The 20,882-nt window shown below is 54.8% G+C and overlaps 1 protein-coding gene across 8 annotated transcripts in view; it reads right to left on the bottom strand.

Moving 5' to 3' along the window:
• Window positions 1-20,882, bottom strand: part of KLHL25 (kelch like family member 25) — a 50,863-nt gene that overhangs the window by 11,829 nt on the left and 18,152 nt on the right. For 5 of the 8 annotated variants that reach the window (XM_043489923.1, XM_043489922.1, XM_043489924.1 and 2 more), the window contains one exon: window positions 2,698-4,502. In XM_043489923.1, the coding sequence (XP_043345858.1) occupies window positions 2,719-4,488 (1,770 nt within the window). In that variant the 5' untranslated portion in view covers window positions 4,489-4,502 and the 3' untranslated portion in view covers window positions 2,698-2,718. The remainder of the gene's footprint in view (window positions 1-2,697; window positions 4,503-20,882) is intronic. The other 3 variants (XM_043489927.1, XM_043489925.1, XM_043489926.1) reach the window with 1 other exon arrangement.

The following is a 20,882-nucleotide window of genomic DNA, read 5'->3' as shown; positions in this document are numbered from 1 at the left end:
GGGGAAAGTCCTGGGAAAGTTGAAGGCTCGTGGGGTCCTGCTGACCTCCCCCGCACCCTCCAGGGAGGAACTGCCCTCCAGGGTCCCGAGGACAGGCCAACACCAGACAAGGTCCAAGCCCCTGGCCCTGGGCGGCCTGAGATGGGATGAGATGTCACGGCCCACAGGCGACCACAGGTTTCCAACAAGGAGACGCCAACGTTCCCTCTGAAGCCTACTCCCCAGGGGACCCAGGTCTGTGGCCGGCCAGAGTTTTCTCCCAGAGAAGACAGCAGATTCAACAAAGAGCAGAGAAACCTTAATGGAGAACAAAGCCTGTTCCCACCCAGGCTGTTATTTACGAGGCCTCGCACCCTGTACAGATCTGATGCCTTCACGGGGGCCAGCCTTGCCTGCCTGCCGGGGATGGAGCCCTTTAAGGGCCTCGAAGGCCTGGCTGGATCTGACCTAACAGCTGAAACATCAGATTCCATTCAGAAGCCACCCAGCCAAGTACAACTGCCTCCGCCGCGTGGAGCTTTCAGCATTCTTGTCAGCAGTCGCCAGGCCATTGAGGAATTCTCAGCTCAGGCCGGCTCCCCACGAGGTTCCTGTGGCTTCAACAGCGCGGGGCCAAGGGCTGGCTCCTCCGATGTGCAGGAGCATGGTACAGCGGCTGTGGGCAGGGAGACGCTGGGACCAGGACAGCCTGGGGGGCGTCAAGGCGCCCCTGGCGTGACCTGGCATCTGATCCCACACTCCCCCGCGCTTCCTGGTGCCCCCAGGATTAACGCCTCTGCCTTCCGTCCACCTGGGGTCCTGGGACCTCACTGCCCCAAGGGATGAAGACCTGAGGCGAGCTAAGAGTCAAGACCTGACCATGGACGACCTTCTCCAACGCCCACCAGTCTACACCCCATCCCAGCCCCTGCGCCCCTGCCAGGCTGGCTCAGGACACCCGAATCCAACCTCAGCGCTGGCCATGGGTCACCCCACAGGGGCTGTAGGAAAGCACCTCCTCAACCCCTCAGAAAGGGCCCAGCCAGGACAGGCTGGCCCCCTTCCCCTGACTGCATCCATCCTGCATGCCGTCCCAGCCCCTGCGCCCCTGCCAGGCTGACTCAGGACACCCAAATCCAACCTCAGCGCCGGTTGGATCACCCCGGTGGGCTGCAGGCAAGCCCTCTCCCACCCGTCAGAAAGGGCCCCGCCAGGACAGGCTGGCCCTCTTCCCCTGACTGCATCCGTCCTGCACCCTGGACAAGCCCCTCCTGCTATCCCCCTGCCCCTGCGATGCCCACAAGGAGCGCCTGAACATGTCACCTCGCCCCTGGCCTCCACTGTGGCCTTCCTGTTTCACGCGGTGACTTCATGGAACAATGTTGCCGAGATCAGAGAGCGTGGTAACCCGGGGTAACCGGGGCAGCCCTGCCGGGGGCTGTTCCCATGCTCCGAGGAAGGCCTCCTCTCCATCTCATGGAGGGATAGGAAGAGACGAGAGGCTCCCCTGCACACAGGGGAGCACACGGCTGCCGCCAAGAGGGGCCGGGCCCAGCGCAGGGCCACCGGGCCCGGTGCCATGGCCCCACCAAATGCCCACAGTGGTGCCCGGCCCCGCGGCGCTCGTACCCACCCCGCTGAGCGCCCGTCCACCCCCCTCCTGCTGTCATGGGCCCGCCCAGTGGGGCGCTCACCTTCACTGCACTCCGGACTCGCCCAGAGCTACCACGGCTCTGAGCCCTGGGCCCCAGAGGCCCCGACTCCAATGGTCTAGGCTGAGGCCTGGGCTCAGCATTTGCACAGGACAGAATTAGTGGTCTTGCCCAAACAGAGGGGCTTCCCTGGTAGCTCAGACGGTCAAGAATCTGCCTGTAATTGACCCAAGTTCAATCCCCAGAGGTCCACTCTTAGCTTCTGGGAGGTGATCTGTGTCATACCCGATAGGAGGGTCTTTGTTTAGAGGAAAGTCTGTGTGACCCAGGGGGGCTTTGGGTCACGCTGGACCAGCTGACTTGAGAGTAACTGTGTAGACAATCAAACAGTCACGCCCACACGGTGGGGCCCTGATAAAAACTCTGGACACCAGCGCTGTGTGAGCTCCCCTGGTGGGCGGTACTGTGCGTGTGCCGTCACTCACGGATGCTGTCAGTACACGGGGCGTGGACGGGGTGCTCTGCGTCTGGACCCCCGTCCAGGGCTCTGCCCCAGGCATCTCCACCCTCTCCTCTTAATCCGCATCCTTTCCCCGTAAATAAACCATAACTGGGCATATACACCTTCAGCACATTCATGAGCGCTTCCAGGGCTGGATCTAAGATGATTCTGGGGAACCCTCATCTCACAGCAGGTGTCTGCAACAGCGTTGTACACCCACACGTCCTTGGAGACCCCCATTTCCTGAGGGTGCCCTTGCACAGAGACTGTGCCCTCAGACTTCAAAAGTTAGCCTAAACACCACATAGGAATTGTCCACAGACCCCGCGATGACTGATCTGCAGCCAGGCCCCAGGAGCTAGTCTAAGACAGTTGCCCCCATCTGGCAAAACGGTGACCTGCTTTGCTCAAGATTAACTAAGGGGGGGAGCTAGATTCTGGCTCCAGAGTAGAAAAAAGGGGTCCCAGAGGCCCCCCAGTCACCTGCTTCCTGACTGGTCCAGCCTCCCCTGCAAGATGCAGCCTTTGCCCCAAGTGGGCTCAGGCGGGGGAGTGGGGGCTCACCTGGCTGGCTCCGCAGCCTCCTCAGGCGGGCAGGTGCTTCCAGGTGCTGACGAAGGCCGTGGGGATGAGCGAGTAGGGCACGGTGGTGACGCAGTTCCACGTGTCCGAGGTGGGGTCGTAGCAGTCCAGGGTCTTACACCGCTGGGTGCCGAAGTAGCCCCCCACCACGTAGAGCTTGTTGCCCGACGCCAGCGCGTGGCAGGACATGCGCTTGGCGGTCATGTCCCCGATCCGCGTCCACTGGTTGCTCTCGCAGTCGAAGCGATAGGCGGAGGCGGCCGTGAACTCCGTGTCGCCGCCCATGATGAAGATCTGGCTGCCCAGCACGGCGGCCGCGGTGTAGCGCCAGGGCTGCGGACACTCGGCCTTGATGTTCCACCGGTTCTCTGACGGGTCATAGCACTGGACCTTGGACACCATGTCCCGGTGGATGCTGGTGCCGCCGAACACGAAGAGCTTCAGCTTGGCGCTCACCACCGCGGCGTTGCTGACGCCGTCCCTCAACGGGGCCACCATGGTCCACTTGTTCGCCCCGGGGTCGTACTTCTCCACCTGCTTCAGTGAGACCGACGGCGAGGCCGGGAAGACGCCAGCCAGCGACGTGTGGCCCCCGACCACGTAGAGGCAGTTCTCCAGCTCGGCGGAGCCGTGGCCGAAGCGGGCGATCAGCATGGGCGCCGCCTTGGACCACTCCTCGTGGACCGTGTTGTACACCCACACGTCCTTGGAGACCCCGTTCTCGGAGCCCCGGCCCCCCGTGACGTAGACCTTGCAGCCGATGGCCGAGGCGCTGAACTCCTTGCGGGGGCTGGGCAGGTCCGCCTTCGGGATGATCTCCTTGGCCTTGTGGTCCACCTGGTAGATCTTGTCGCACATGAAGGTCTGGCCCCCGAGGATGAGCAGTGTGTGGCCGGCCCGGCGTGGCCGGGCGCAAGGGCTGGTGACCACGCCGTCATTCTGCAGGATCCGGGCCTTGCAGCGCAGCGCCTCGTCCACCAGCAGCCGCGTGCGCTCATCCGCCATGAGCAGGGCGTCTCCGGACACGGCCTCCTTCAGGCAGTCGGAGGGCAGCAGGGCCAGCCGCACGCCGCGGAGGAGCTCGGGCAGGTGGGCCTTGCGCTGCTCCAGGTCGTGCCGGACCCACTGCAGCACGGCCTCGAAGACCACGCGCTCGTCCTCCGCCTCCAGCTCGTCGCTGGAGACGAGGTCCATCAGAGTGTCCTTGGAGAGGCTGTTGAAGTCGTCACTCTGGCGCACAGCCTCGAAGTGCACCAGGCACATGCGCCAGGAGAACTCGTAGAGCCGGCGACACTGGTGGGCGTCCGACAGCAGCATCATGCCCAGGCAGTTGGACGGGAACAGGTTCTTCTCCAGGAACTCAGCGGCCGCGTCCCGCACGTCGTGGAACTGCAGCATGTCGCCCGCCTCCAGCAGCGACTCGGCGTTCTCCTCGTTGATGACGATGCGCGACGAGTAGGCGAAGTCCAGCAGCAGCTCCAGCACCTCGGGGTGCAGGTTGTCCTGGAAGTTGACCGTGTCGTCGTGGCTCTCCCGCAGGCCGTGGCTGAACATGGCCTCGAAGTAGCGGCTGGAGGCGGCCAGCACGGCGCGGTGGCAGGGGAAGGCGCGGTCGCCGGCCCAGAGCGTCACGTCGGTGAACATGCGGTGCTTGCGCAGCGTGTTGAGGTGCGCCAGCACGCAGTCGGGGTGCGAGGCCTTGTGGAACAGCGTGATGTTCATGGAGCCCGTGCTGCCCCGCGACTTGCGGGTCTCGTGGACGCTGACCGACATGCTGAGCTGACCTGCTGCGGGGGGAGGGGGAAGGACGAGGCCACAGGTGAGAGGGGGCCAGGCCCCAGGTCCCCCCCCGGGCCCCCCAAACCCAGCCCCAGCCCTCGCCACCCCTGCCACGCCTACACCAAGCCCCGCCCCTCAATCTGACGGCCAAAGGATGACTGGGGTGGTAAAGCCTGAGGTTCATCTCTGGATAGGACCCTGCCCAGGTGACCTTGACCTAGAATCATCTCCCGCGGTTGCAAGAACATGCCACACTGTCCCCAGCCCGGTTAAGAAGAGGGCAGGTGGGCTCGCGTCCCTGGTGTCTCAGGGGTAAAGAACCCCCCAGCCAATGCAGGAGACATGGGATCCCTGATCTGGGAAGATCTCACATGCTGGGGAGCAACTAAGCCCGTGTACCCCTACTGAGTGGGTGCTCCAGAGCCCGGGAGCCGCAACTACTGAGCCCACGAGCCGCCACAGCTGAAGGTGGTGCGCCCCAGAGCCTGTGCTCTGCAACGAGAAGCCCCTGCGATGAGAAGCCGGCGCGCTGCAGCTGGAGAGGAGCTCCTGCTTGCTGCAACTAGAGAAAAGCCTACGCAGCAACGAAGACCCAGCACAGCCAAAAAGAAATAAATCTTAATAAAAAAGAGGACAGCGGGGCAGTGCTAAGCAGCATGTGCTCTGGAGACACTCCTCGGCTCAGGGATGCTGCTGCATGGCCCCATTCTGCAGCTGGGCAAGCCAAGGCTCAGAGAGGCGCCCCAGCTGCCTGACTCCTGCAGCCAGGATTCCCACGTGGGCTGTCCGGTTCCAGCCCAGCTGCCACCCCGTTATCCAAGGAGACTTATATTCGTGCAGGGGACTTTTGCAAACTTCCCCAAGGAGCCACAGACCCCAGGCAGAGGCTCACGCCCCCACTCTGCTCCCAGCGGGGCCCTGTCCTGAGCCGGGCTCCAAGCAGCCTCGGCCACACTCCTCATCCCCCTTGCCCTTGGAAAGCTCCCCCTGAGCCACTGTCACAGCCCAAGCGCTCAGTGTAGACACGCTCTGCAAATCCAGGGCTCTCTAGGGGCCTCTGGACCCAGCTGCAATGAGGCCAGCTGGCCTGTGGCTCACCCCCTGGACACCTGCTCAAGTCTGAATCCCAGTGGGAAGCTGAGACCAAGTCCTGGGCGACAGCGGGACACTAAAGCAATCCGGATCTGCCTCAACCGCAGCAGCCGGAACACCTGCAGCCAGCGGAGCCTCCCTGGTCCCGATAGGTGACTCCACGCTCCTGGGCCACAGCGAGCGCCCCATGTACCCTGGTCTGCCCATCTCTGCTGGTCCCCAGCAGACACGGGCTCAAGGGTGGGGATCCCAAAACACTTTAATTAATAAAGTCTGGCCAATGACACGACCCCAGTCCCCACTATGGTGCTATGGACACGAGGCCCAGCCAACAGGCAGGGAAACCCTAGGCCTTGAAGTAGCCAAAAGCAAACTGCATTCAGCATCCTGAACCCAGAAGTCTGTGCTTCCAGCTGGTAACAAGGCCAGAAAAACCCTTTTCATTTTTACTTTGAAAAGTGTGTAACTCCCCCGACCCCTCCTCAACTCCAAGTCACAATTATACTGAAGCAACGATCTGGTGACTTTATTTTCTTGGGCTCCAAAATCACTGCGATGGTGACTGCAGCCATGAAATTAAAAGACACTTGCTCCTTGGAAGAAAAGCAATGACAAACCTACAGTGTATTAAAAAGCAGAGACATCGCTTTGCCCACAAAGATCCGTATAGTCAAAGCTATGGTTTTTCTAGTAGTCATGTATGCATGTGAGAGTTGGACCATAAAGACGGCTGAGCATCAAAGAACTGATGCTTTCGAACTGGTGTGGTGTTGGCGAAGACTCTTGAGAGTCCCTTGGACAGCAAGAAGATCAATCAAGTCAATCCTAAAGGAAATCAACCCTGAATATTCATTGGAGGGACTGATGCTGAAGCTCCAATACTTTGGCCACCTGAAATGAAAAGCTGATCCATTGGAAGAGACCCTGATGCTGGGAAAGATTGAGGGCAGGAGGACAAGGGGGTGACAGAAGATGAGATGGTTGGATGGCATCACCGACTCGATGGACGTGAGTCTAAGCAAACTCCAGGAGCTGGTGAAGGACAGGGAAGCCTGGCGTGCTGCAGTTCATGGGGTCACAAAGAGTTGGACACAACTGAGTAACTGAACAACAATGACCTGATGAAGGAAGGCAGCGCTCCAGCTTCGGTGGATTGTAAATTAGAGTCCAAGTGCACGGCTGTCTCCCTTGCTCACTCCTCTCCTGGCAAAGAACCAGGGAAGCCACAGTGACGTGATCAGAGTTGCCCGGGCAGGTCCCCAGCTCCCAGGCCAGGTGGGGAAGTCACTGGAGCTGGGCCTGGCCTTGCTGCTCTGGGCCCCAAGCTCCAGGCAGACTGTGAGCCGGTGGCCCGCCAGGAACACTGCTGTGCAAACCAGCCACCGTGGGCCATGGGGCTCGGGTGAAGAGCTCAGGCTCAGAGGTGTGTGCCTGTCCGTGTGCAGTCCGCGGCAGTGGGAGAATGCAGGACCCCACAGCCAGACTATACACAGTGGCCCCGCGCCACCACCCACCCAGGGGCACCGCTCTCCTCTCCAACTCTGTTTCCTCTTTTGTAAGACAAGGCCTGCCCTCTTCAGGCCTCCTGAGAGCCCCCCACTTGTTGGCAATTATTTACAGAGCTTGACCCTCGAGCCTGGCCCTGGGACCGGGTGTCACAGACGACAGGCTGTGCTGACCTGGCCTCACGAGCTCAGCAGCGGCAACCCCCAACCAGGCTTGAACTGCCAACCCTCGATTCCAGACCACACAGACAGTCCCCACACCTTGTGTGACTGCTTAATCCTCATTCCCGCTTCTGCCCCTCAATCACCGGACACTTTCCCAAATGCAGCCGTGCACCGGGGCTTCCCAGGTGGCTCAGTGGTGACGAATCTGCCTGCCAATGCAGGAGACGCGGAAGACCTGAGTCAATCCCTGGCTCGGGAAGATCCCCTGCAGGAGGAAATGGCAGCCCACTCCGGTATTCTTGCCTGGAGAATCCTATGCTCAGAGGAGCCTGGAGGGCTACAGTCTGCGGGGTTGCACAGCGCTGGACACGACTGAGCACACACACATGCAACTGGGTGATGCCATCCACCACGCCCCTGTGTGCCAGGGCCTTTAGAGGGACGTGGCCTCTGATCTGGAGGCGCCTGGGGGACTGGCTCCAAGGACGCGGTTCGGGGCCCTCACGGTGAGGCTGGACCTCAGTTCCTGCTGTCCCACAGCCGCACCTGCTCCCGGACCCTGAGCACCGCTGCCTGGCGCCCCAGCCAGCCAGGAAGCCAGGCGCTTCTGAGCCCCACTAGAGTGTGGTCTTGAACGCTGGGGCCTGGACACCCATGTGGGCACCCAAGTCCTCCTAGACTCACTTTACAGACAGCGCCGGGGCGGAATGCCAGCCGTGTGACCAGGATGTCACCAGTGCCTGCTCCTGCGGGGGGCGGGGGCTCGGAGGCTGCTGCCCACAGGGCCTGGCCCCAGGGCCAGCCCGAGAGTGGACAGCCCTGCTCTCCCCACGCGGTGACACATGGACACACACTCTAAGCCCTCTCAGGCTTTCTGGCCCCGTGTGGCCTGCTTCCCTCCATCCCGGACCCAGGTCCATGCTGGGGCGGCCAGCCCGGGAGCCGTGGGGTTGGGCTGGGCCCGCTTCCGCCCTGGGGTGCTGTGCTCAGGACCGCCCTGGAGGGATCCAGGTGGAGACGCCCCTGGGGGGACGTCAGGGGCAGGACAGAGCGGGACTCCAAGATGAAAAAGTGCCCCAGAGCACAGCAAACCCCGACAGAGTGGCCACATGTGCCCACAGAATGAGGTCAGGTGACCTCTCAGAGGGCAGCACTGAGTGGGCGGCTGGGGCCCAGAGCTGACTCCTGCTTGGCAGAGGATGCCTGCCCGCGGACGCCAACCCCCTCCCAGGCCAAGATCCTGAGGTGCCCAGATACACCCAGAGGGCCCCCAGATGGCGGCCGGCCTGGCTCCGTGGAGCAGAGCCGGGAGCAGGGGTGCCTTCCAGGCCGGCTGCCTCCCTGTCTGCCCCACGTCCTCTCAGGAGATGCCAGGACCTGAGCCAGCCTTTTAGCAACAGCCCCGAAGCCCCAGGATTCCAGGGAGTGAGACCCCCACTGGCCCCAGTTTACAGACAGGAATACTGAGGCCCAGACATAGAGAGGGGACCACAGTGTCCACCCGGGGCCCACACGTACCCAGGGCTGCCCTTCAGCTCCGGGCCAGCAGCATGGGAGGTCAGGCCTGGGAGCCGGGGTGCCCCCGGGGTTGTGTGCCCCACCCTGGGCTCCTCACCTCAGCTACAAGATCCCCAGAAGCCAAAGTGTTCCCTCCACTGTGACATGTCTGAGAAAGTTCTCAGTGTTCCCCCAAACCTGCGAAACACGCTCCCTGGTGCTCAAATCCCACCCCACCCCGCACACACACACATGTTCACACGAGGTGTGGCCCCACCTCCTACACGAGTCCCTGTCTGACCCTCCCCACCACCTTGACTCACAGAACCCCCACACCAGCCTCTGCTCCTGCTCGGGTCTGAGTCCACCCAGAGACCAGAGGGCATCCTTTAAAAAGCATCACCTGGATCACACCACACCCAGCTCTAAGCTCGCCAGGGACGTCTCAGCACTCTCGGTAAAATCCCAGGTCCCCACCGTGGCCCCCGCATCCTCACACGCTGCTATTTCCCGACAAGCTGCCCCTCCAACTCTGCTGGACGCATCCCTGGCCTCAGGACCTTTGCATGAGCTGCTCTTCTGCCTGGAATGCTCTGCCATCCACCCCACTGTCCCTGAGTGGCTCGCTCGCTCTGCTCCTGACTGTGGCCGCCTTGTTGAAGTCATCTCCTCCCCACACCTCCCCCACTTACAGCACTTGTCACAGCTTACAACCACAGGCTTATCTGCCTCCTGTATCTCCGGCCCCTGAAGGCAAGGACCGTGTGTGGTGCTAACTGACGGGACCTGGCACGGAGCGGAGGCTCGGCTGGACTGAATGACCAAGACGAGGTGCACACAGCACGCAGGCTCTCCTTGCTAACATCCTCTGCGGTGCTCACACGGCTGCGCTCCAGGCCCAGAGAAGATGTAGGCTGAGACCCAGCTGTGGATGCTACCAGGCCGACTGTGAGAACGGACCCAGGTGGGAGACCCTTGAGCCAGCAGGGCACCTCCTCCTGCTTACCCGGATACCCGCCTGTTCTCAGGAACCACTCTCTTCCCGCTCCAGGCTGTTTAGACACAGGATCTATGGGATCCAGGGCCGGCCAAAACAGCGCATCCCTGGGTCCCAGCACCTGCCGAGCCATGGTGACAGGCCCCACACCCAGGAGGGGCCTGGAGACGCTAGTCTGCGGTGCTGACTCCGCTGCAGGGTGATGCGGCATCTGTCCCCGGGGCCGCTGAGAGGCTGAACACAGGCCGGGAGCGCAGGGCCGCCCCAGACGGGAGCTGCACACAGGAGGAGCGCGGGGCTTGGTGACCGGCGACCTGAGGCCATCTGCCCCTTCCTTCCCGTCCCGGGCCGCCGGGAGTCCCAGCGAATGCAAGGACTCACGGGGACGTGGGGACAGGATGCTGGCCTTGCCAGGGGGCCTCGGCGGGGGGAGTCCTGCTACCCCTCCCACCACCAGGGGAGGCCACCCCATTCACCAAGAATGAGTTTCACGAGATGATTTCCAGTGACTGGGGCTGCAGGACCCAGAGGGAGTGAGCCGGAAGGTTCCCAGCGGCGGGAGGGGTGAGCGCCAAAAGCGTGGGCCAAGTCCAGTGAGCTGGGTGCCTGCTGAGCGACACCACGGCCGTCGCTGCAGCCTGGACCACACATTTGACCTGATGTACGCCCAGCGTGCCTCTGGTCACGGCCACGTGGGTGGGGGCACGGAGGAAGGAGCGTTTTCTGGGGCCCGTGAGGACATGGCTGCCCTTGAGGAGGACTATGAGGAGGCTGGCGTGGATTCTGCTGGGAGAGGGAGAGGAAAAAGGGGAGGAATACTAACTACCATTCCTCTGAGCCCTGCAGCCTGCCATACTCAGAGCTTCAGCTTCAGCATTAGCTGACAGGTGTAAAAACTTTCCAACTGGACTGTCTTCGCGTCAACTGTGATCATGTACTGCTTTTCCATGAGTACCTGTAAGACTCCTCTCTTGTCTCAAAACTAAAGATTTTGAGAAGGGAGGGAAAGAAAAAACACAACAGTGTGTTTGCAGAGTCAGGTCTGTCTTGGCTCTTGGAAGCCTGTCTCCACGGCCCCCTGCCTTCGGGGGCCCCAGTAAGTCGGACACTCTCGAGCTGTAGGCATCTCAGGATTATTCTGATGACCTAAGCGTCACCCCAGGCTTTGAGGGATACGAGGCACATCAATGACCTGCACACACTGCCAGGCTCCCGATGACAATTTATCATCCCGCTAAGTATCGATCCACCTCCTACAACAGCTCTGCTCCTGTGACCACAGGCTTTCCCTACAGGGAAGCAGTTGAGATGCAGCAAACAAAAGGGACGGGATCAATGGCAGGAGACCAGGATGGGGCGCTCACCTGCTCCCACCAAATGCTAATAATACACTTGCAAGCGGAACGGCTCACGCACAACACCTACTGAATGCCGCCGTAAGGCCACAGACTCCTCAAAGGGAAAGAAAACCTCAGTGTAACCACGCAGGACACAAGGACAAAGAAAGGAATCGGAACAAGGCCCGTGCCCCAGGGAGGGAGCTGTGGAGGAGGACAGGTCCCTGCAAGCTGGGGAGTCCTCTCACTGGCGGGGAGATCAGGCTAGACAGAGGGGGCGCTTCGGAGCCGGGGAGGAGAGCGTGGCAACCGGTCTGCAGAAGGCACCACAGAAAGGAACCGCACGGGAGGTGGGCCCCGCTGCCCAGAGCTCCCCCGAGTCACTCATCTGCTGGTGCGGGTGGGGCTGGGCGCTGGCTCAGGTTTCAGAGGTCAGACCCAGGAAGAGGATGGGGCTGGCCACATGAAGATGGCCTGAAGAGGCTGGGGTGTGGCAACTGAGGGGGTGCTCGGGAGCAGCAAGGGCCCGCCAGAGAGGTAAGGGGGGAGCCCCGGGAGAGGGGCCAGACCATCATAAGGGTGTGCTTCCCTGCGACTGCTTGGCAACAGGACACCGCCTGCAGGAGCTCTGGGGGTGGGAGCGAGTTGCCGCTCTAAGACCCGCAAGCAGGTGCCAAGCGCTGTGCCCGCTGTCCTGGGAGCACACAGATGGCAGCTGCCCCCAGGAGACCCACGTGGCGGCGGTGGTTTAGTCGCTAAGTCGTGTCCGACTCTTGTGACTCCATGGACTGTAGCCCGCCAGGCTCCTCCGTCCATGGGATTCTCCAAGCAAGAATACTGGAGTGGGTTGCCATTTCCTTCTCCAGGGGATCTTCCTGACCCAGGTGTCCTGCACTGCAGGCAGATTCTTTGCCAACTGAGCTACTAGGGAATTCCCAAGCAGACCCACGAGCAGGCTCCAAACCCTGCTCCCGCTGTCCCCGGAGTGGCCTGGACAAAAGCTGCCACTACGAGACCTGCAAACAGACGCCAAGTGCCGCCCACGCCATCCCAATGGTGCACAAGGGCCTCTGCGCCTGCACACCCCGTGTCAAGGGGGGAACGGCCAGCACAGGCAGAAGAGACGGCAAGCATTCAAACTGAGGGAAGGCTCTCGATTGGCAAAGACGGCAGAGCAGAAGGACTCAAGCTCACCTCCTCTCACAAAAACCGCAAAATCACAATGAGCTGCTGAACGACCATCAGCAGAAAAAGACAGGAAGCTACCAAAAAAAAAAAAAAACCACATCTTACATTCAAAGACAAAGAAGCTGCCACGAGATAGTAGGAGGGGTGCTTTCATGACACCATCAGATCCGACAGCCACCAGGTGAGCGGCCGACAGCTTGGAAAGCAATTACATCACAGAGGTCTCCCACCAGGGGGTCCTGAGCGCCTGCCCGGCTCCCCAGCCTGAGGGTCTGGCATGGGGACGAAGAGCCCTCAGAGCATTTGGCTTTGAAGGCCGGCGGGGCTGGAGTGCAGGGGCTCCGCAGGACTGGGAAAAACAGAGACTCCACCCTGGGAGGGCGCGCAGGGCTTCCCGTACACCGAGACCCAGCCCAAAGCAAGAACTCCACGGGACCGGGGACTGGACCTACCTATGAGTCCTGGAGGGCCTCCTGGGAAGGCAAGGGTCGGCTGTGGCTGACTGCCCGACAGGACGCTGATGGCAGAGGCCCGAGAGAATACTGACCAGTGTTAGCTCTCCCAGAGGCTGCCGTTTTGGCATCAAGACCTGGCCTTACCCAGTAACCTACAGGCGCCGGTGCTGGAACACCTCAGGCCCAACAGGAGCATATGAACACAGTCCCACACGTCAACAGCCCGCCTAAAGCGGTACTGAGCTCCGTCACCTCTAAACACACCACTGGACGCAGCTCTGCCCACCACCGGGACAGGACCCAGCTCCACGTGCCAGTGGGCACACACCAGTCCTGCCCACCAGGAAGCCTGAACAAGCCCCAGGACCAGCTGTAAATGGAAAGTAACCTTTAAAATTGTATAAAAATAACACTAAATAAAAAATCTTTAAAGATTAAAAGCAAAAAGAAAGGACCACAAAATGTACCTCTGTAATAGTACGCTGTGCCAAAAAAATTTAAAATTAAAAAATTTTTTAAACTTAAGAAAAATACACTAGAAAGAATTAATAGCAGAAAAACTGAGGCAGAAGAACAAATAATTGAGCTGAAACAGAGTGTTGGAAATCACTGCAGTGTAACAGAATAAAGAAAAAACAATGAAAAGAAATGCGGACAGTCTTAGAGACCTCTGGAACAACATTAAACACACCAACAATGGCATTTTAGGGGTCCCAAAAGGGAATGAACAGACCTGAGAAAATATTTGAAGACATAATAGCTGAAAACTTCCCTAGCACAAGAAAGGAAACACTCAAATCCAAGAAGCACAGAGTCTCATACAAAACAAACCCAAGGAGGGAAAGGATGAGGCATATATTAATCACACTGAAAAAAATTAAAGACAAGGAAAAATTACTGAAAGCCCAAGAGAAAAGCAACAAGTAACATATAAGGGAATCCCCACAAGGTAACAGTTGGTTTTTCAGAAGAAACTCTGCAAGCCAGAAGGGAGTAGCACAATATATTTAAAGTGAGGAAAGGAAAAAAAAAAAAATCTACAACCAAAAATACTCTATCCAGCAAGGTTCATCATTCAGATTAGATGGAGAGATCAAAAGCTTTACAGACAACCAAAAGCTAAGAGAATTCGGCACCACCAAACGAGCCTTAAAACAAATCCTAAAGGAACTTCTCTACGTGGAAAAGAAAAGGCCACAACGACAATAGAATCAAGAAAATTACGAATGGGAAAGCTCATCAGTAAAGGCAAACCCAAAGTAACGGCAAATAAAGTAAATTCAACATCTACACATTAAATACAATATCAAAGCCAGCAACTGTGAGTAGATGAGACTAGAAATGCAGGACACTGGAGATGCACTGGGAAAAACAGAGGCCAGCAACTTAAAACGGCACACAAATATCAGACCTGCAATATCAGAACCTCCCAGGAGCCACAAGCCAAGAGTCTACAGCAAATACACAAGCAATAAAGAAAAGGCGATCCAAATACAATAAAGACAGACATCAAATCAAAACATTACAAAAGAAGAGAATAATACCTACAAAAATAAAACAATTAAAATGGCAATAAGAACATACATATCGATAATTAGCTTACATGTAAATAGATTAAAGGCTCTAACCAAAAGACATCGACTGGCTGAATGGATATAAAAACAAGACCTGTATATGTGCTGTCTACAAGGGACATACTTCAGATCTAGGGACAAATATAAAGTGAGGGGATGAGAAAAGGTACTGCACGCAAATGGAAATCAAAATCTGGAGCAGCAATACTCGTATCAGACAAGAGACAAGGAAGGTCACTACATAATGATGAAGGGATCAATTCAACAAGATGTAACAACTGTAAATATCTGTGCACCCAACATAGGAGCACCTCAATACATAAGGCAAACACTAACAGCCACAAAAGGAGAACTTGCCAGTAACACAATAATAGTGAGGGACTTCTCTGGACAGAACACCTAGACAGAAAATCAATAAGGAAACATAGGCTTTAAATGACACAGTAGACCAAATGGACTGAACTGGTATTTATAGAACACTGCATCCAAAAAGCAGCAGAAAAAAAAAAAAAAAAAGCAGCAGAACACACTCTCTTCTCAACTGCACATCACACATTCTCCAACACAGAGTCACATCTTAGGTCACAAATCAAGCCTTGGTAAACTTAAGAAAATCGAAATCATATCATCATGCATCTTTTCCAACCACAATGCTGTGAGATTAGAAATCAATTACAGAGGCAAAAAACTATAAAAAACACAAAACCTGGAGGCTTAACGATAGGTTAACCCTCAGTGGATCACAGAAGTCAAAGAGGAAATCAAAAGGTACCTTGAGACAAATGAAAACATAAATATGATAATGCAAAACCTTTGGGATGCAGCAAAAGCAGTTCTATGAGGGAAGTTTATAGTAGTAAAGTCTTACCTGAGGAAACAAGAAAAATCTCAAATAACTTACCCTTATACCCAAAGCAACTAGAGAAAGAACAAAAAAATCCATATACCCAAAGCGACCAGAGAAAGAACAAACAGACCCAAAGTTAGAAAAAAAGAAATCATAAAGATCAGAGCAGAAATACAGTAGATCTTAGCCCAAAGGCCCAGAAATAATAAAGAACAGAAATAAATGAAACAGATAATAGAAAAATATCAATAAAACTAAAACCTGATTCTTTGAAAATATAAACAAAATTGATAAATTTTAGCCAAACTCATCAAGAAAACAAGGCAGAGGGCTCAAATCAATAAAAGCAGAAATGAAAAAGGAGAACTTAAACGGACACCACAGAAATATGGAAGATCATGAGAGACTACTACACCTATATGCCAGTAAAATGGACAACCTAGAAGAAATGGATAAATTCTTAGAAAGATAAAAACTTGCAAGACTGACCCAGAAAGAAATAGAAAATATGAATAGGCCAATTACAAGTACTAATATTGAAACCATGATTTAAAAACTTCCATCTAACAGAAGTCCAGGACCAGGTGGTTTCACAGGCGATTCTATCAAGTATTTAGAGAAGAGTTAACACCTACCCTTCTGACACTTGTTCAAAACACTGCAGAGGAAGGAACACATCCCAAGCTCATTTTACAAAGCCACCATCACCCTGATACCAAAAGCAGACAAGGACATCACCACTATCCCCCACCCCCACCCCCACCAAAAGAAAATTACAGGCCAGTATCACTGATGAGGGGCTTCCCTGATGACTCAGATGGTAACACATCACCTGCAATGCAGGAGACCCTGGTTTGATCCCTGGGTCGGGAAGATCTCCTGGAGAAGGGAATGGCTACCCACTCCAGTATTCCTGCCTAGAGACTTCCATGGACAGTGAACACAGACACAAAAATACTCAACAAAATACTAGCAAACCGAAACCAACAATACATTAAAAGGATCATACATCACAATCTAATGGGATTTATCCCAGGGATACAAGGATTCTTCAATATTATACGCCACATTAACAAATGTCACCACACTCTTCAATGTTATACATCACATTAACAAACCGAAGACTAAAAGCCATATGATCATCTCAATAGATGCAGAGAAAGGTTTCAACAAAATTCAACACCCATGTATGGTAAAGACTCTGCAGAAAGTGGTCACAAAGGAAATATACCTCAACATAATAAAGGCCATATATGACAAACCCACGTCTAACATCATTCTTGATGGTGAAAACCTGAATGCATTCCCTCTAAGATCAGGAACAAGTCAAGGATGTCCACTCTCAGCACTTTTATTCAGTGTGGTTTTGGAAGTCCTAGCCACACCAATCAGAGAAACAAGAAGAAATAAAAGGAATCCAAATTGGAAAGGAAGTAAAACTGCCATTGTTTGCAGATGACATGATACTACTCTACACAGAAGATCCTTAAGATGCTACCAGAAAACTACTAAAGCTCATCAGTGAATCTGATAAAATTACAGGATACAGAATTAACACAAAGAAATCGGTTGCATTTCTATATACTAGCAACAAAAGATCAAAAAGAGAAATTAAGGAAACAATCCCATTAACCACTACATCAGAAAGAATAAAATACCGAGGAATAAACTTACACAAAGAGACAAGAGACCTGTAGACTGAAAACTAAGACACTGATGAAAGAAATCAAAATGACACAGAGATCAGATTGGAAGAGTCAATAGTTAAAATGACTGTACTACCAAAGGCAATCTACAGACTCAATACAATCCCTAGCAAATTACCAAGAGTATTTTTCACAGAACTAGAACAAAAAATTTTCTTAAGTTTGTATGGAGACACAAAGGACCCTGAACAGCCAAACCATTCCTAAGAGAGAAAAACAGAGTTGAAGGAATCAGACTCCCTGACCTCAGACTGTACTGCAAAGCTATGGTCATCAAAACAGTATGGTACTGGCACAAAAACCGAATAGATCAATGGAACAGGATAGAAAGCTCAAAAATAAACCCCTGTACCGGTGCTCAGTTAATCTATGACCAAGGAGGCAGAAAGAACAATGGAGAAAAGACAGTCTCTTCAAGTGATGCTGGGAAAACTGGACAGCTACATGTAAAAGAATGAAATCAGAACATTATTTAATGCCATACACAAAAATAAACTCAAAATGGATTAAAGACCTAAACGTAAGGCCAGACACTATAAAAAAACTCTTCGAGGATAACATAGGCAGAACACTCTTTGACATAAATCACAGCAGTATCTTTTTGGGTCCACCTCCTAATGAAAATAAGGACAAAAGTAAACAAGTGGGATCTAATTAAATTTAAAAGCTTCTGCACAGCAAAGGAAACCATAAGCAAAATGAAAAGACAACCCACAGAATGGGAGAAAATGCTTGCAAACAATGTGACCAACAAGGAATTAATCTCCAAAATATACAAACAGCTCCTGCTGCTCTGCATCCAAAAAACAAACAACTCAATCAAAAAATGAGCAGAGGCTCTAAACAGACATTTCTCCAAAAAAAGACATACAGATGGCCAACAAGCACATGGAAAGATGCTCAGCATAGCTTGTTGTTATTAGACAAACGCAAATCAAAACTACAGTGAGACATCACCTCACACAACAAAAAAGAATGAATATATGTGTGTGTCTAACTGCATCATCCTGCTGAACCCCTGAAACTGACATTATAAACCAAGTATACTCCAATAAAATAAAAAATATACAAAGATAAATGTTTTAAAATTGCCCCCTCCTCCAAAAATAAGACACCAAATAACATGGGTTCCAGCTCATCCCTTCCATGCCCCTTGGAAAGTTACTCAAATAAACAAGGAAACAAGCCAAGGGGCAAAACATTCAGAAGAAACCTTGCCACGCTCTCCAAAGATTCCAGTGCCATTCTCAGAGAAAAAGGCACCGGAGGAGACCAGAGCTGCATTTTGGGGGTCACTCTTTGGGAGGTCCAGCTCTATCCTGTATCACTCACCCCTCCCCACCTCCCACCCCCAGCCAGGAGTCAGTGATTTTCTGAATGAGGCTATCAACTCCATCCTTCCAGGCCAGAGGGAGCTGGAAAAGCCCAGGGCCCAGCTGAGGGGTATGCAGGTAATGTGGTCCTGACCCGCTCATCCACCACAAACTTTCTGAACAACTCCCACGTGCCAGGCGGGGAGACAGGTTCCTGCCCCAGCAGGGCTGCACGCTGGGGCAGGCAGGAGGGAAGGGGGCAGACAAGACCCGTCCGCAGTGAGGAAACCACTGGACACTTTCACTTCTCTTTCATAAGTTCTATGAAGAAAATAAGAAGGCGGTGGGCCACCAGGCAACAAGGCCACGGCAGGTTCTTTCAGGCCCCTTTGAAGGGACGCGTGGCCTGAAACTTGAGTGATGCGCGGAGCCAGGATATGCTAGCAGGGAAGGGAAGCTTCGGGTGGAGAAGCGGCAGGGGCAGAGGTCGGGCGGAAACCGCCACCCTGCAGGGAAGAGCAAGGCCAGGGGCAGGCAGGGACACCATCACACGGGGCCAGGGACTCCTGAGCCCTGGAGCCAGATGTGCGTGTGAAGAATTCGCCTCGGACGTCCCATAAGACGCGGACTCTAGCCCGGAGAGCAGAGGGGCAGCACGCTCTCTGCAGCCGGATCTGCACACAGGAACAGGGCCCCTGGAGACAGCCCAGCCCTTCCTGCGTGACCCTGGGAAAGTGACTTCACCTCTCTGCGCCTATTTTTCTCAGCCACAAAAGTGATGATGAAAGCAGCTGCGGCCTCGTAGGTTTGTCGGGAGAATTATGAGACAAGTCGATGGTAAGCATCGGGATGGCTGGGCCCTCTCTTCCTCACCCAGTCAGCTGTTCTTTTATTGCTGCCATTACCACTGCCACGGAATAATCCGAGAAGACACTCCCCCCAGCGGTGCTGCAACTGCAACCTTCACTTTTGAATAAAGGGCTTTTTCACTGTCCACTCTGTTCATTTTTAAGTTGATTTTTTTTTCCTTAATGAATATGCAGTATTTTTGTGGTCAGGAAAAACACTGAAGGTTTTCTTCAAGCCTGCTAGGTCTGGGTTACTTCTAGAACTGTGATAAGGAGGGATTCCAAAGCTATCAGATGACACACCCATGCAGAGTCGCATGCTGCAGCCAGGGTCCCAGGAGGGGGGTTCTGAGAGGACGCCCCATGATGCTGCAGCCCAAGTCCCTGCTCTGCCTACGCCTGGAGGACGCACGCACCTCGGGGAGCCCCTGGGTTCAAGTTTCAAGTGGAAAACAAACTAAGCCCCTCATGAGCAGGCAGACCTGCTAATTGAAAGTAAAATCAGTATGACCAATATAACGGAAGCAGAGCCACAGATCACTCTAGATACAAGCGAATTGTCAACGGGGCCTTTCCCTAGACGCTTCTACTTTTCAATGGCCCTTTCTTTGAAAAAACAGAACCAAAAAAAAAAAAAAAAACAACTATACATCTATTCATCTATTGGCCTGTTTTAAAACTGCAACAGTTTTAAAACTGTTGATATTTTCCACTGTGTGTTTATTTTGATCTTGTTTTTCAGCTTGGGATTGTGAAAGGTTTCAAACCTGCAGGAAAGTCCCAGAACTGTGTGAGGCACACCTCCTGGTCTCGTGTGGTTATATAGCATCTGCTGGGGGCTGCTGCGCCCTGCCCCAGCCCGCGGCCTCACCCAATCTGGCCTCATCACAAGCCCCAGCCCTTCTGTGGGACACTGGGCTGGCTGTGGGGGCGGTTCTAGAACACGGAGGCCGCCCCTGAGGTCACCCCCACGGGGCAGAAGCCCAGCCCTTGCACACCCTCCGAGGAGGCACCCTGTGGGGCAGTCAGGTACCTACCTGCAGTCCTGAGATCTGAGCAGCAGCGCCACCGCAAAAGGGTTTCACATACGCGCACGTGCACACACTCACACATACTCCTGGGCGGGCAGTGACCCTGTCTGCCCACACCCAAAGTCAAGAAGGGAAACAGGGTCCCAGAGGGGCAGGCAGGCACCTCAGGGCCTTCTCCACGTGCTCTGACCTTTTCACTTCATGCACACGATTGTTAAGCACACCTGAAATGCAGCCACCGAGCTCTCATGATTGATATAAGCCAGGTCCCAGGTGGACGGTGGCCTCTGGTCATCAGGGCTATTATTCTGAGTTGATACACGCTGTGTGGATGGACGCCAGCTCCACCGGGGTGGGCGGGCTGCCCCGAGGAAGGGTCTGGGTGGCACGCTGCCCTGGCATTTCCCGGGCAACAGGCTTTCTTCCCAGAAGAGGCAGAGGACAGGAGGTAAGGGGTCAAGGCCTGTGAAAGGCTGCTGAAAGATGAAGCAACACCTGTTGCAAAGAATCAGCGGGGAATTTAATCGGGAAGGGAGCCAGACAGAGCGCCTGACTGCCATGTACCCACACTGCACTGGGCATCTTACATGGAAGATTTCATCCTCATAGCCAAGCCTGACAAGGTGATGACTTGGTTTTAATCAAGATGGGCTGGGCTGTGCTGCGACAACCAGCACCCCGAGCCTCAGTGGCGCTGGGGGCAGAGACATTCCTTGCTCATGCGATGTGCTCTGCGGGTGAGCTGGTGGTTGGGGTGAGGGGAGGAGTGCTCTTCCCATCACCGTCACTCCCGGCGACCCAAATGACACCACAGCACCAGTCACAGCCACTGG

Source organism: Cervus canadensis, chromosome 17 (assembly GCF_019320065.1).
Source record: "Cervus canadensis isolate Bull #8, Minnesota chromosome 17, ASM1932006v1, whole genome shotgun sequence".
NCBI classification, from domain to species: Eukaryota; Metazoa; Chordata; class Mammalia; order Artiodactyla; family Cervidae; genus Cervus; species Cervus canadensis.
Note: the sequence above shows the minus strand (reverse complement) of the source record. Positions and strands in the feature narration are given on the sequence as shown.